We start from the raw sequence: 15,433 nt of genomic DNA, 5'->3' as shown, positions 1-15,433 counted from the left end.
GGACTGTAAAGAACACAAAAAAAACTTCCAGTATGTTTGCAAGTTTCTATATCTTAACTTGGGATATAGTTACAGGAGTGTATAAATATTTCTAAAATCATCAATCTATATACTTGAAAGCACACATAATCATGTTTCTGTATACGTATTAATTCTCAACAAAGTAAAAAATACTGAAGAACAATTAAACATACCTTTCAGATTTTCTTTAAAACACCATTTATGTCTCCTCTAAAGCTTATACTATACTTTTGGAAAATACACTTAAATGAGAAAAAAAATCAACAAATAAAAAGTTATATGGTATGATAAATAATGATGAATGTAGTAATAAAAATGTACCTTCATATTTATTTAAACATTAGTTATAAAAACCACCAACTAATTTTTATATTCAAAATTGAGAAGGAAAATTTTTAGAAAATGTTATAAGATGGAGGTTATTGTATTTATTAAGATAACATGGGCTAAAATCTGTTTTGTGCCAGATAGAAGAATGAAATGATACATATATGTACAAATGTATATACACAAAGATGGAGAGATAAATGATTAAAATAAAAATAGAGATAGGAAAACAATCAATAGCTTCAAGATATGCAAGATAAGAAAGTGTGGTAAACTGAGGTCTTGACTATCTCAATTCTTTATCCATTCTTTTTTTTTTTAATTAAAGTTTATTGGGGTGTCAATTGTTAGTAGAGTTACATAGATTTTAGGTATACAATTTTGTATTACATCATCTACAAATCCCATTGTGTGTTCACCACCCAGAGTCTCTTCATCCATTCTTATACCCACTTCCTTTGCCATGTAACTTTGCAGCATTCTCTAACTGTGACAGGAGCCTAGCCGTTTGATTTGCCATCGTCATTTGGATTCTAGTAAATGGGATGTAAGTAGAGGCTTATGAAGTTCATGTGTGAGTGTGGTTGTTTGTTCTACCCCTTTCCTACTACCATGAGAATATTTCTAACACATTAGAGAAACAGAATACTATAGTCAAATCTCCCCATTGTCTCAGCTAAGGCTTTCATAAGCAGCAAGCGAGCCAAACCCTACAATAATAATAAATAAATAAAAATTAAGTAAATTTATCTATTAAGAAAATAATGATCAGATTTACATAAAAACACAGAAATCAGTTATATGTGACCTTTGTATGTGACCTGAAGAATCAACCTAAAATAAAACTAATCGGAAAGACTTTAAAGAAATAAAGTAAGAACTGCCATTGAAATTCTAATCAGTAGGAATCTTTTGTAATGTCAATATCAAACAAAAATATACTTTGAGGAATGAAATATTAAAGGAATTAAAATAACTCATGTAATTATACATGAATATATACATATGTGTGTGTGTATATATGTGTGTATAAGTACGGCAGCTTAATTCACCAGAGCCAATGAGCAAGAGGGCAAGAAAGAGAGTGCCAGCAAGACATAAGTTACAGTTTTTTACAATCTAATCATAAAAGGGACATTCTATTACTTTTCTGTTACTCTGTTCATCAGAAGCAACTCAGTGGACCTAGCTCACATGCAAGGGGAGGTGATTTTACAAGGGACATAATGTCAGGAGGCAGAGAGCATTGAAAAACATGTCAGAAGCTGCTAACCACTGCCCTTTGGTCAATTACATTTGTCGTAGTTGGAGGTCTGCAAGGTACCTCCTACGGCCTTCACATTAAGCCCAGAACACAAGAGAATTATTTAAATGGATAAGAAAATAATGAGAAAATCATCAAGAGGCACTGATGATACAATGAGAAAAACTAATATAAGTTTAATTAAAATCTTATAAGAAGGAATAGAGAGAAAGTGGGACCAAGGCATTGTTTGAAAACACTATGACTGAGAATGCCCAGTGACAATGAAAATTACAATATATAGATTCAATAAAACTAGAAGACTAACAAATCCCAACATAATAAAAAATAATTGATCCACACCTAGAATATCTTAATAAAATAATATTAATAAAGTTTCAAAACCAAAAGATGATCTTAAAAACAGCCAAAAGGAAAAAATATAGATTAGTTGTATAGCACTGAGTCAAATAGTCAACATGCTTAAGAGAAAAAATGAGAATCAGTGTATTACAGAATGTTAAATTTAATATATTAAAAGTCAATTTAGAAACAAGAAATTTATGAAAGTAGAAAATATCTTTCAAACAAAAACTAAGGAAAATTTGTCATCAGCAAAACCTCACTAACGAGTATTGTGAAGATCTATTCCAAGTGAAAAGTACTTCCAGGTGGAAAGTCAGATACATGAAGGAAAAAAGTACAAAGGAAAAAAATTATTATTAGGGAAAATATAAAAAAAAACTAATTGTTTAAAACTGTAACAATATTCTCATGGGTTATGAAAATATATTATTTCACAACAAGAACAAATATTTAATTCCACAGCTATTTAATGTGATAGCTACAGTAAAATTTTCCATAAATCCCTTTCTTGTCCAGTAGGCTAGCTGTCATTAGAGTCTGACAATGTAAATTTTCATGCGGTAATTAATAGGATTTCCTACTAAAAGAATAGGAACAGAATTATAATCACCAAACTAGAAGAAAAACAAAACAAAGCATGGTAACAATAACTAATGTAAAAGAAGGCAATAAAAAGGAAAGAAATAAAACAAATGGAGCAAACAGAATAAAGTACATGGTAGTTTAAATCCAAATATATTAGTGATTTATGAGTGTACATAACGGTCCATCTTTCAAAATGTTTCAAACTGATTTTAAAAATCTATCTACCTGATGTTTGCAAGAGAGGTATAATAAAACACGAAGACTCAAAATATTGAAATTGCAAGAACTAAAAATATTTCCCAGATAAATAAAAAAAAGAAAGCTAGTGAAGTTATATTAATATCTCAGTTGAGTTTAAGGTAAAAACTATTCCAAGAGTCAAAGAAGGTCAGTTCATAGTGATGAAAAAGGTTAATCATCTCCTAGGAAGATAAAACAGTTTAAACTTGTATGAATATGAGAGAGCCTCAAAATTTATGAAGCAACAACTGATTAAGTTAAAAAAATAAAAAGATGTAGACAGCATCATAGTGGGAGATTTTGCTACACTTTCCTAGGTATTTGACACAAAAGTAGTAAAACTCAGTAAAATATATATAGAATAGTGCCTCTCAAATATCACATTCAGATTTTTTTAAAGTGCAGATTCTCATTCAATAGGTCTGAATTGAGCCGCAGATTCTGTATTTTGAACAAGCACCGAGGTAATTTTGATGTTGGTCCAAAGACCACACTTAAAATTTAGCAAGAATATACAAAGATCAACATCCATAATTAGTAAACTTGACCTAATGAAAGAGTAAAGAACAATACATTCAATAAGTGAAGTACCAAGTACACAAAGAATATTTTCAAAAAAAAAAAAATTAAGACAATTTCCAATGAGTTAAATTTATGTAATTTTCCCTAACCAAAGTACAATTTAGCTGGAAAGCAATAATAATTAGAAAATAGAAATTCATTATGAAACTTAAAAAATATATTTCTTAATATCCTATGAGTCAAAGAAGAAATCACCATGAAAATTAGAAAATATATGCAGTTGAATGACAATGAAGATACAACAAATCAGATGAGTTATAAAAGTGATTTACTTATTAAATAATACATAATGTTTAAGCACATGTTAAAATAGATATAGGATGTGAGGAAATATAACATCTGAATAAGTGGGTGTTATCTAGGTCCCAGGTTTATGACTAAACTTTGTTCATTTTGTTTATATTTATGTGATTCTAGCTCCATATGAATATGAGTTTTTCTATACTAAATCACTGATCATTTTGAATACATTAAATTTTTATTATGTAACATAAAACCATGAAAAATTTATAGCCAACAAGAGGAATTAGATAAATATCACAAAACACAAATATATCAGAAATAAAATAAAAATCATTTCAATTATTAATACGCATAGTATAGTTTATATATTTTTAAATATGTTATTTTATTAGAAGTCAAATAAATGGAAATTAAAATAATTAGAGGTTGTGTTTATAATTAATACAAAGCTATGTAATTATTTTAAATAATATCCCATGGCGGAAACAAAATTTTTAGTCACTTTTACCCATAGATAGTAAGGATATATATTGTTATATCATATCCATAGGCAATATGGCAATATATATGAAGAGCTTTAGACACAGAAAAAGAGTGCTTTAGGAATTTATACACACCTAGATTTACATATGCAATGATATTTTAATTTATATATAAACTTGATAGGATAAAAATATAGGTAAATTAGATTCTTTCTCTTCATATAAAATTTTATACAGAAATATGAATTGCATTTTTAATTAATATCTTACTTCTAAATGCTATAAGTAGGATTTGTGAAAATTTCTTACTTGTAGGCTTCTATGGTTTTTATATCATCTTGTATATCTTTTTCCATTTCTTCTCTAATTTGCTTAATTTTCAATTTGAGATTTTCACACTCTTCTGTAGCTTCTTGAAGTTCTTTATGAACTTGTTTGCATAGTTCTATTACCTAGAAATGAAAAACAGTTTAGTACTTAATGGCTAAAAAAATCAGACAAAAGAAAGACCAGAGAAAGGACTTAGAGTAGTTTTCATTTAGATAAAAAGTTCTTTACATCAATTTTCTTCCCATTTTTAGTCTATTGTTTAGCACGGTCGCATTTTAGGTTTCCTTTACCCTGAAAGGTATTAATATTAGGGATGTATAAAAGTTATTGAAGAAAACAACTTCAATATCTCAGTTAACATGACCAAAATAAAATCTTAATTTTTTCACCCACAAAAAATACTGCTGCCTTTTATTGTTTTTATTTTTCAAATACTCTATTGTAGAAAAATTAGAAAATACAAAAAAAAGAAAATAATTTGTCATCTTCGCATTTGGGAATGACTATGACAAACTTAATCTAAGAGTTCAAAATAATCCATTTTTATTGTTTTTATTAATTAACTAATATCATAAACATTCTGCTTTCTCTCTCCATCTCTCCCTTTTCTGTCAAACTAAGGAGAAAGGGGTGTTATAGTGGTCATACTTAGAACTAAAGGTCTGAATGTTCTGTTGGAAAGTTGGATGGAGGGGGTAGGAGAAGGCACTAAGGAGCGAGCAATCCTTTCCTCAGGGGGTCAATTGGTGGACTGATGTGAGGCAGTTGCCTCCTGAAAAAAGCAATAAATTTCACTAATTTTTTGAGTAGCACAGATAATAGTAACCTCTACAAGATTTTCCGTTAAGGTTTTATACATTTTAGCAGAGAGCAAGGAGTAGACCAGGATGATGGGCTAAGCAAACAAAATTCTCAAATAACAGAATTCCTAATATCAAAGGAAGAAAAGCAATAAATAATATCCTATGTCAATTTGTCAGCACCTTCAGACAGCCAGCCAGTAGGCATTGCTGAGGCGGTGGTTTCAGTATCAAGGGCTAGGGTGACATCATAGGACATCAAATTCATCTCCAAGATAAGCTCTTGGGCTGGATCTGGTACACCAGTGTGGGACTGGTATATCCTTTCATACGGATACTCACTGGGGTTGATATGGATAATATCATTTCTGTAGCTCTATAATGTTACGAAGCTGAGCTGCTATAAGAATTTGAAGGCTACGAACATTGACCCCTTTGAGCTTGATTTGTAAGTAGCTATGTACTAAGGCTCAAGCACACTGGCTAGAGGTCTTGCATTATTTAAGCAATTGGGTTACCTCAACAGGCCTCTAGCCAGGGCCTCAAAACTGAGTCAAAACAGCAGAACAAAACAAAACAAAACAAAGCAAAGGTATATTACAATATAAATCAAACACTGTCTTATACTTTCCCCAGTACCTAGCAATCACTAATCTGCTTTCTGACTTTATGATTTACCTATTCTAGATATTTCATAAAAGTGAAATGATAAAATATGTAATTTTTTTGTATGTGGCTTCTTTATTTAGCATAATGCTTCAAAATTTACCCATGCTGTGACATGCATCAGTATTTCATTTCTTTTTATGACTGAATAATATTACATGGTATGGATATATCTCATTTTGTTTATTAGTCATTCATCAGTTGATAGACATTGGTTTATTTTCACGTTTTGGCTATTATGAACAGTGCTGTATGGCGGATTCCTGGCCAAGATAGCAGAGTAGGTAAATGCTGTGCATACCTCCTCTTACGACCACATAAAAATTACAACTAAACTACAGAACAACCATCATTAAGAATCGCCTCAAGAATAGCTGAACAGAAATCCTACAACTAAGGATATACAGAAGGCGCCACCTCAAGACTGGTAGAAGGGGTGGAGACAGGGAATGGGCTAGTCCCACACCCATGGGTGGTGGTTAAAATTGGGCAGGATATCTCTGCTGTGGAGGTGCTGAGCGAAGGGGCCCAGCCCCACACAAGACTCCCCAGCCCAGGGTTTCAGTGTCAGAAAGAGAAGTCACTACAACTTCTGGCTGTGACAATCAGCACAGGTTGTGGCTGCATGAGGGAGAAGGTGGCTAGAGTCCCAGAGGTTCCTCGTAAAGGGGCAGTGCATGACTTACTGACAGACTCACTTGCTTAGAGCGCCAATGCTAGAGCAGCAGCTCGAAAGCTCTCAGGGACATATGGGAAGGAACAGTATTGTTTGGCCTCAGGGAGAGGGCTGGAGTGGCAGCTTTCTCCCAGACAGAAGTGCTGGCAGAATCCATGATTTCTTTGTTGAACCCTCCTCCCTCTTGTTATGCTGACGCAGGTGGCTGCCATCAACCTGGCAAATACCTTTAATCTGCCCCAGTGATTTTTTTGAGGCCCCACCCTACCAAATTTGCAGACCCACCTAAGCCACTTCTAGCGGCTTTTCCATACAAACAGCCTGTCTTGGCACAAGGTTGTCGCAAGGGATGGTGGGCTGCGCTCCCTTGCGGGAATCGAACCAGCAACCTTGTGGTTGAGAACATGCGCTCCAACCAACTGAGCCATCCGGGAGGCAGCTCAGCTCATGGGCAACCTTGTGGTTAAGGGCCCACTGGCCCATGTGGGAATCGAACCGGCAGCCTTCAGAGTTAGGAGCACGAAGCTCCAACCGCCTGAGCCACCGGGTCGGCCCCCTCTTATGTCTTTTGATTGGAGCTTTTAATCCATTTACATTGAAAGACTTGTGTTATTGCCATTTTATTATTCATAATTTTGATTGAGTTTTGTTTTTTTTTTCCCCCTCTTAGAAAGTCCCTCTAAGGTTCCTTGTAATACTGGTTTGGTGTTGATGAACTCCTTTAGCTTTTTCTTGTCTGGGAAGCTCTTTATCTGTCATTTGATTCTAAATGATAGACTTGCTGGGTAGAATAATAGATTTTGGTGTGTAAGTATTGCACTTTCTTAATTAAATTTTTTACTAATTATTTTATTCTCTTTAATGTTACTGTAAATGGAATTGTTTTCTTAATTTCAGTTTTGAATTGTTCACTGCTAGTGCATAAAATACAACTGAATTTTGTGTGTTGAGCTTGTGTCCTGCAACTTTTCTAAACTTGTTTATTAGCTCTAACACCTTGTTTTGTGAATTCTTAGGATTTTCTCTATATAAGTCGTGTTCTCTCAAATAGAGATAATATTACTTCTTCTTTTCCAATTTGGATGTTTTTTACTTATTTTTATTGCCTAATTGGTATGACATCCTGAATACTGGCTACCATTCTCAAGGTTACTTTGTGCTATAAAGTGGAAGTCAGATCTGCAGCTATCACACCCTAGGTTACTGGAAGTTTAGAAAGTGGCTAAGTGCAAAAGGGTGCTACTTCTGACTGAGTCAGTCCATTTCAAATAGCTTTCCTAAAAAAAAAAAACAACAACAACAAAAGAAAAGCACAACATTCAATAATCCTTACCTACATCTCATTAGAAATACCATAAGGGAAATTGGGAAATGACTTTTAGCCTGACACATTTCCATCCAACTATATAAGCCAAAAAGATAATAGTAGAATTAGTAGAATTCTTGTCCACAGTGAGGAAGTAGGGAGTCTCCAGCAGTGTTAATTCTCAAATAACATAAATTGTTAGAGATACTCTGACGAGCAACTTGAATTTATCTAATAAAGTTGAAAATGTGTATAACCCATGTCCAATAAATACCCCATTAGATATATATCCAAGAAAAGTTCACAGGCACAGAGAGAGAAACATGATCATGGCAGCTTATTGTTTATAGTAAAATCAGCATTTTTGTTGCCAAATATTGGAGACAACCCAGACAATCAAAACAAGAGAAAACGTTAAATAATAAATTGTGAAATATCTACTTGATGAAACATGGCAAGTAAAATGAATGAACTAAATCTATATGTATCAACAGTAGCATGATCTCTAAAACAACATCAGATTAAAAAATAATTTGCAGAAAGTTGCATGTTTGATACTATCTGAATTAAAAAATACTATTTACTGTGCATAAATAGATATATATGTATAAAAATACACAAATTTTGTTTAGAAACAATTTCATAGTAAGTTTGTCTTTGGAGAATAAGGAAGGAAAACAGAACTGTTGAGGGGAATACAGGAGATATTTGACTAATCCACTTTAAAATTATCAAAAGCAAATACAATACAAAGTAAAAATTGTTCATTTAGTGGCAGGTGTAAATAATTCATTTTTCTATAATATGATCCCACAAGTAGGAGAGTTAAATGTTAATTAATCATTAAATATATATTCTACTTGCATTCTCCCTCAGTCAATTTACAACTTCAAAAATTACATTGTTTTAAATCTCCAAATTTTATTATTAGGTTGACTAAATATTATTATTAATACCCCTGAGTACAAAAGTAAGGGAAGACAACACAGTTCAAATGAATACCAATCAACTGTTTTGTGTATAGTGTAATAATTCCTTTGGGCAATAAATAGGTCAATTTTCAATGAAAATAAAACCTTTAAAGATATATTAATTTCTTACAGTTGAAATATCTTTGTGTAACTAACAATCTATAAAATGCATATCCATTCATTTACTTATTTACCTCATTTTTTTTAATATAATATTCCTTCTGAGCTTCAAGTTCCTGGATCAACTTTGAATTCAGTAGAGGACAATGTTCATTCATGTAGTCAATGTCTGCCTGAACCTTTGCATTAGCTTCGTCCAATTTTGCCTTTTGTTCCTCAAAATATTTAAGCTGATGAACTTTGTCTTCAAGATGCCATCGTAATTCTATAATATCTCTCAAATAGGCCTCATGTTCTAGACATACAATCATAAGACAAGAAAATCTGATTTTGAAACAAAAGTTCCACAGGAAATCTTTGATAATAGATAAATATAAAATATTTTATTTCAGGTATTACTTATCTGAGAAACTTACGAAACCTAAAATAAGTTATTTTATTATGGTATAAAATATATTGCCTTCTGCATTCATAATTGAAGAGATTAAAATATATGTTTAAGTTAATTGTTTTAGTACAAATTATGTTTTTTTTTACAACCAATGTACATTCTGGATTATATATAACCATTCTAACTTTGTTTTAAAGTCAGTCATTATATTCTTAAGTATTACCATTATTAACTCAATGATGATCTTCTATTAGATATTTATTACACCTTCTAATTTTATACTCCATGCTTTTAAATATTTTATTTATATTTTCCTCCTCTTGTGTAGCAGAGATGCATTCCATGTAATTTCTTTAAATTTTACAGCTATTACTTTTCTTGTCTTTTTTCTAATAAACCATTTAACCAACTAATGAGTTATTAATTTTAAGTAATATATTTTTAATTTCCAGTAAGTCTTTTTAATTTCCATTTTTTCTTTGTTTTACAAATAATATCAGTTATTTTTATTTTCAAACTTTTTATTTCTTGAGATGTATTAAATATATTTGTTTTATAATCTCATGTATAATCCAATATCTGAAAACATCCCTTTAAGTAAGATTCTATTGTCTGTTTTTACTGATCCACACACACGTGTTTTATGATATTTGATACTAAGCAACTCCTTATCTTGGAACTTTATCTGAGATAAAATATATTCCTTCGGCTAGAAAAAGATCTACTCTTACCTGAGCTTAGAGTGCTTTTTGGATAATTTTATAGTTAACTCTTTAGTAAAGGGTGAAAAAGAGCATAGACTGTCTGGATTAAATTCATTCCCAGTCTAGGCTCGGGGCCCTTTCCTGCTTCTTGAGTTCTTCTCCAGAAGGAAGTGAACAAATAAAGAGTTCAAACTGTGAGCTTAGTATTGTTTTAAAAGGAGAAAACAGCCATTAAACCTATATACAACTTATTAAAATAACATAATTGAGGAACCATTGGATAACTGTACTTCATCAGGCACAATAAAAACAAAATTAAACTCAAATAATCAAGAAAATTTTACAAAAAAATTTAAAAATTCTAATATTTTCTTGCAACTCCCTGAAATGTGTACACCTTATTTTGGAGACTACAGTTGTAGATGATTTAGCATGTTATAACAAAGGTGTATGTATGGGTTTCATTTGACACATTAACTTGAATTAATGACTGTTATCCCAAAGTAACACTCTTTTTTCTCTCAATGGTGTCTTGGATTAAATGATAGATTATATGAACACCTTAATGTAACCCATTTATGAAATATAAATTGTGAATTAAAATTTTTACCCTATGAGAGCAGAAACAACTTCCAGCCTCAGGCAGAATCATGTAGTCAGGCATGTTTGATAGGTACAGTGTTTGGAGAATGAAATACCTAATGCCTTTAGACTGTTTAATAGTTTACCACAGGTTTCTCACTGAATACTCTAAAAAACAAATTTCCTTTGTAAACATTTGCTACCTGCATGATTCTTGGAAACATCTTAAGTTTTATTGCCTGCTAGAAGTTACCACTAAAATTGACTACTGGATTCTCAAAAGCAGAGAATTCAGTAGTCAATGTAGTTCCCAAAATATCACTTAGATCTGTTTCATTTTCCTATATTTAAATATGTGGCCAATAACACAAACTGTTAAATCACTTTTAATTTCTAAATTTCTAGTATACTGTAGTCATTACATACCATATGTGCCAAACGTTCACATGCACTTTGGTACCATAAATCCTATGGAATTTCCAACAAACATAAATGACAGCAGGTCCAGGTTTGCTCAATGCATTCCTTCCAACTATAGTGTTTCCCCAAAAATAAGACCTAGCTGGACCATCAGCTCTAATGCGTCTTTTGGAGCAAAAATTAATATAAGACACGGTCTTATTTTAATATAAGATAAGCTTTATAATATAATATGATATGATATATGATACTGAGTCTTATATTAATTTTTGCTCTAAAGATGCATTAGAGCTGATGGGCTGGCTCGGTCTTATTTTCAGGGAAACACGGTAAGCATTCTCATCAATGGCATCTGCCAAAAGTGCACTGGTTTGGATGCAAAATAATATGGTCATTAAACAGAGGTGAATTTTTATTCAGAGCTGCAATTGATTATCCATGGCTCTCTAACAAAGTAAACAGCAGCATGAAAAAATCCTTAATATCACCTTTTTGCACAGCTAATGGGATTTCTTGAAGTCTCCAGATTGACCAAGTATCAATTTTCACGTTTATCTGTTTCCTTCTTGATTTTTGTTGTTTTAAAGCTTCTTCAGCTTCTGCTCGGTCAGTTTCTAGACTTTTAATGAGATGAATGGCCTCTGATAGCAATGTCTCTAATTCCTGCTTTAATTCTGGACACTTTTCATCTTAAAATAAGAATATGCATTCACATTTGTTAATGAATTAGCCAATAAACTGGGTTGGGGGGACATAAGTACTAGTTATATCACTGTTTTTAATATTTATACATTTAATAAGAGAATTTTAGAAAAACAAATTAGCCTTTTAAAGACCATTTTATTATAATACAATCACAACATTGATTATAACCTTTCAAAGACACATTTTTAAATGAACATTTTATAAAATAATTAGAATAGATAAATCTCAACCAACATCTTCTGGCATAATATATTATCTGAAGGAAAAATATGTTCTACTCACAAGCTATGTTTTTAAATTATGTTTGTTTCCTCTCATACTATGAGAAAAGTAAATCATAATTATTACATCAGATAAATACTGAAACCCCTCAGATGTTTCCTAGAAACAAGACACTTAATATTCTTTATCTTATCAGATAATAATATCCTAGTTGGCCTTGACAAAAATTCATTGTAGTTTCCATATTCTATTTATTCATTTATAATACAAATTAACTCTTTAATGAGAGATATTTGTTATTTTTGGTTCACAGCTCTGGAATGATATAGTTTAATGTTAATGAAATGATTAACATGGATATTCATTCATTTACTTATGCAAGAAATGGGTAGAGAACCTTTTCCGTCCTAGGCAATATGCTCTCTCCCTGGAAATACATCAGTTAGGAAGATGCATATGGGTCCCACTCTGGTGACATTTATGCTTGTAAACAGTGATTTTTGCCAAAATGTGATATAACAAGAACACATAAGCAAACACAGTCTCAAGAAAGGCCAAGCCCCAAAGCACTGAGGCTGAGGAACAATAGTAGAATTGGATCAAGAAGAAAGGCAACTAAAAGATCTTTATTTTCTTTCGTTTTCCTTTTAGACGATAAAACAATAATCTTCTACTAGAGGGTAGTATTACATAATGGTTACAAGTGTAAGCTCAGCAGTCACACAGTGTCTACTTCTAACCTACAGGCTTGACAAAGAAATTCAGCATTCTCCCTGAAAGGAATTGTACGGGTTTCTCTATTGTAATGCATAAAATTATCTTTTTCCAGATTGGTCCTTTATTTGGTCTCTTATTCATTTGGTCTCTTATCTTCTATTTTTTTCAAATTCTACCACATCCTGGAAACCTTATATTCTTGTCTTTTTTTATGACAATATACTTGTACACATTGAACACTGGGTTCTCCAGCCAACTTATGATCTATTCAGTTACTATAACAAGATTTCAGTCTGAAACACATGATGAAGTTAATACCACTTAAATTTAAACATTTCTGATTGTATCCACAGGTGTATATTAAGGTTTGTACGAGATGTCTTTTATATTGTTTCGACCATAGTACTCTAAAATAATATCTGTGTGTATAATTTGCGGGTTGGGGGGAGGCCTCCAATTCATTGTATTCAACAACTCTCTCAATTTTTTTCTAGAATACTATATCAACTAGTTCCATACTGAATAAGTGAGCAACCACCTGAAATATTTTTAGCACAAACATTTACAATAAATCTTCATCCTGATATTGTATTGTGTTTTAAAGTTAAGTATACATGTTTATAATAAACATAACTGTAGTTAACTGTTATTGTGACTGTCAATATATTTTTCTCCCAGCAGTTATTATTTGAAAAATTAAGAAGTAATGAATGATGTTTTCATCTTCATTGTAGACATGAATAGTGAAAAGAGTTAAAAACAGAGCCTCACTATGAAGGACAGCTTTGAATAATAAATTATTCCTACTTTTAAAAAATCCTGAATTTATTAGTTACCTTTCACTAAAGGAAGGTGTTGAACAAATTTTTGTAGTAAGGGGTGGGGAAGGTGTTTGATATAATATCAAGACTGACAACATATGAGTTAAGTACACATACAGATTCCTGATTTCAGAGTGCAGAAAATGACAAGCAATAACAAAACAGAACAAGATATACTTGTTTGGATAGAATATGGTGATGAATCTAAGGTTTGCACTTGAATGTGCTGATCTGCCTTGCTTACCAGGCCAGCGTTCTTACAGATGTGTGCTACAGGACAAGGGGGACCAAACAGGTTGTGTGGAAAATCAACAAACAGTAGTATCAGAGAAACAAGCAAAGGCTATGGCCATCCTATTGTACAAGCATCTTGTGGTTTGAAAATAATGGTTCAACAATGTGAGATTTTAAATCATTGTTTTCAATATCACTGATGGTGATTGAGAATCAATGTGGAGACAAATAAAGTCAATTTTATATTTTTAAGGAAAAAATAATATATTCAAATACATTGAAGAATTTCAATGCAAATTTTATTCCAGTATATAAATTATTTTACATTTGTAAATTGTGACAAGAACATTAATCTTAATTTATATAGAGAGTAGAGCTGCAATGTCCATTATGGTAGCCATGAACCACGTGACTATTTACATTTAAGTGTAAGTTAAAGTTAGACTTAAATATTAAATTCCTCAGTCTTACTGGCCACATTTCAAGTGTTCATCAACTGTATGTGGCTGATAGCTATTCTATTGGACAGTACAGATATAAAACATTTTTCTTGTCACAGAAAGTTCTACTGCACAATACTGAATTAGTTTCTTGAGAGGTGGGCAGGGATCATTTTATACTCAGGACCCAGACAAGTATATGGTACATAATAGTCATTAACAAATATTTGTTGAATAAATGTTTAATCAAATGATATAAAAGACTCTTTCTTGTATTAGATACTCATAAGAATTCTAAAAGTTAAACATAATTATTGTAAAAATTAGAAATGTATTAAATGAAAAATCAATGAGCTTTTAAATATAATTACACTTATCTAAGTATGAAGTACAACTTTACCTCTCTCTTCTTTGGGTTTGATCTCTTTTGGTGGTGTAGCAATACTCCAATCTTCTTTCAGGTCTTTTGTAGAAGTTCTGCTCCTATGTAATGGCAAAGAAGCCACCAATGACTATAGGAGTTAGTATGACTATTTAAGTTAGCAAAAACAAATTTTAGGTGCTGTTCTTATACTGAATTTTAATTGTTTGTGGTGAAACTTACTATACATGCTAATTCTACTGTACTGAAGAGTAATACAGCAAAATTCTAATAGATAATGGGCTTTACAGTTCATGGTAAATTAATAGCAATTTTAAATTTGTTACAAATAATCTGAAAAATTTTGAGGGGATATTAATTTTTTTCATGAAACTGGTCTTTCCTAGAGAGTGTTGCTATCAGAAAAAGGAAATTTGAAAAATTTAAATGACCTATTTCTTTAATTTCAGTTTAGCAATTTCTGGGGAATCAATATAAATTACAAAAAGCAAAAATACAATTTCAGATTTGAAGTTAATAAGGTTTTAGAAAAATGTCCAAAATGTTATTTCTTTTCTAAAGAATCTTTTAGCTAAAGTTCTATATGTTAAATAACAAAATATATCTCATCAGTATTTCTCCTGTCCAGTTATTGGATCCTATACTAGGTTGCATTGTATTTAAGCAGACGTATTTTTTTCTCTAATAAAAGTTATAAGAAAATCAGCATCAACAATAAAGCAGGGAGTTTAATATTTCTTGAATTATTTTTTCTTATTAAAGGATTACAAATTAAAGAAAGCTACTTATAATAATCATGAAATAAAAAAATAATTCACATTAATTCACTCTTTTCAGATATAACATAGAATATAATA

General features: G+C 31.4%; 1 protein-coding gene across 1 annotated transcript in view; it reads right to left on the bottom strand.

The window, feature by feature from the left end:
- CCDC178 (coiled-coil domain containing 178) overlaps positions 1–15,433 on the bottom strand; it is a gene marked incomplete at its 3' end in the record, with an annotated part of 368,411 nt that overhangs the window by 289,715 nt on the left and 63,263 nt on the right. Inside the window, exons 7-10 of the mRNA XM_081078376.1 lie at positions 14,595–14,677; positions 11,544–11,744; positions 9,066–9,253; positions 4,399–4,541 (exon numbers count right to left, since the gene is read on the bottom strand). Coding sequence (XP_080934502.1) covers positions 4,399–4,541; positions 9,066–9,253; positions 11,544–11,744; positions 14,595–14,677 — 615 coding nt within the window. The remainder of the gene's footprint in view (positions 1–4,398; positions 4,542–9,065; positions 9,254–11,543; positions 11,745–14,594; positions 14,678–15,433) is intronic.

The sequence above is a fragment of the Rhinolophus hipposideros genome (genome assembly GCF_964194185.1).
Source record: "Rhinolophus hipposideros genome assembly, chromosome: 17".
NCBI classification, from domain to species: domain Eukaryota; kingdom Metazoa; phylum Chordata; class Mammalia; order Chiroptera; family Rhinolophidae; genus Rhinolophus; species Rhinolophus hipposideros.
The sequence above is the reverse complement of the archived record's forward strand: the minus strand, read 5'-3'. Positions and strand labels throughout refer to the sequence as shown.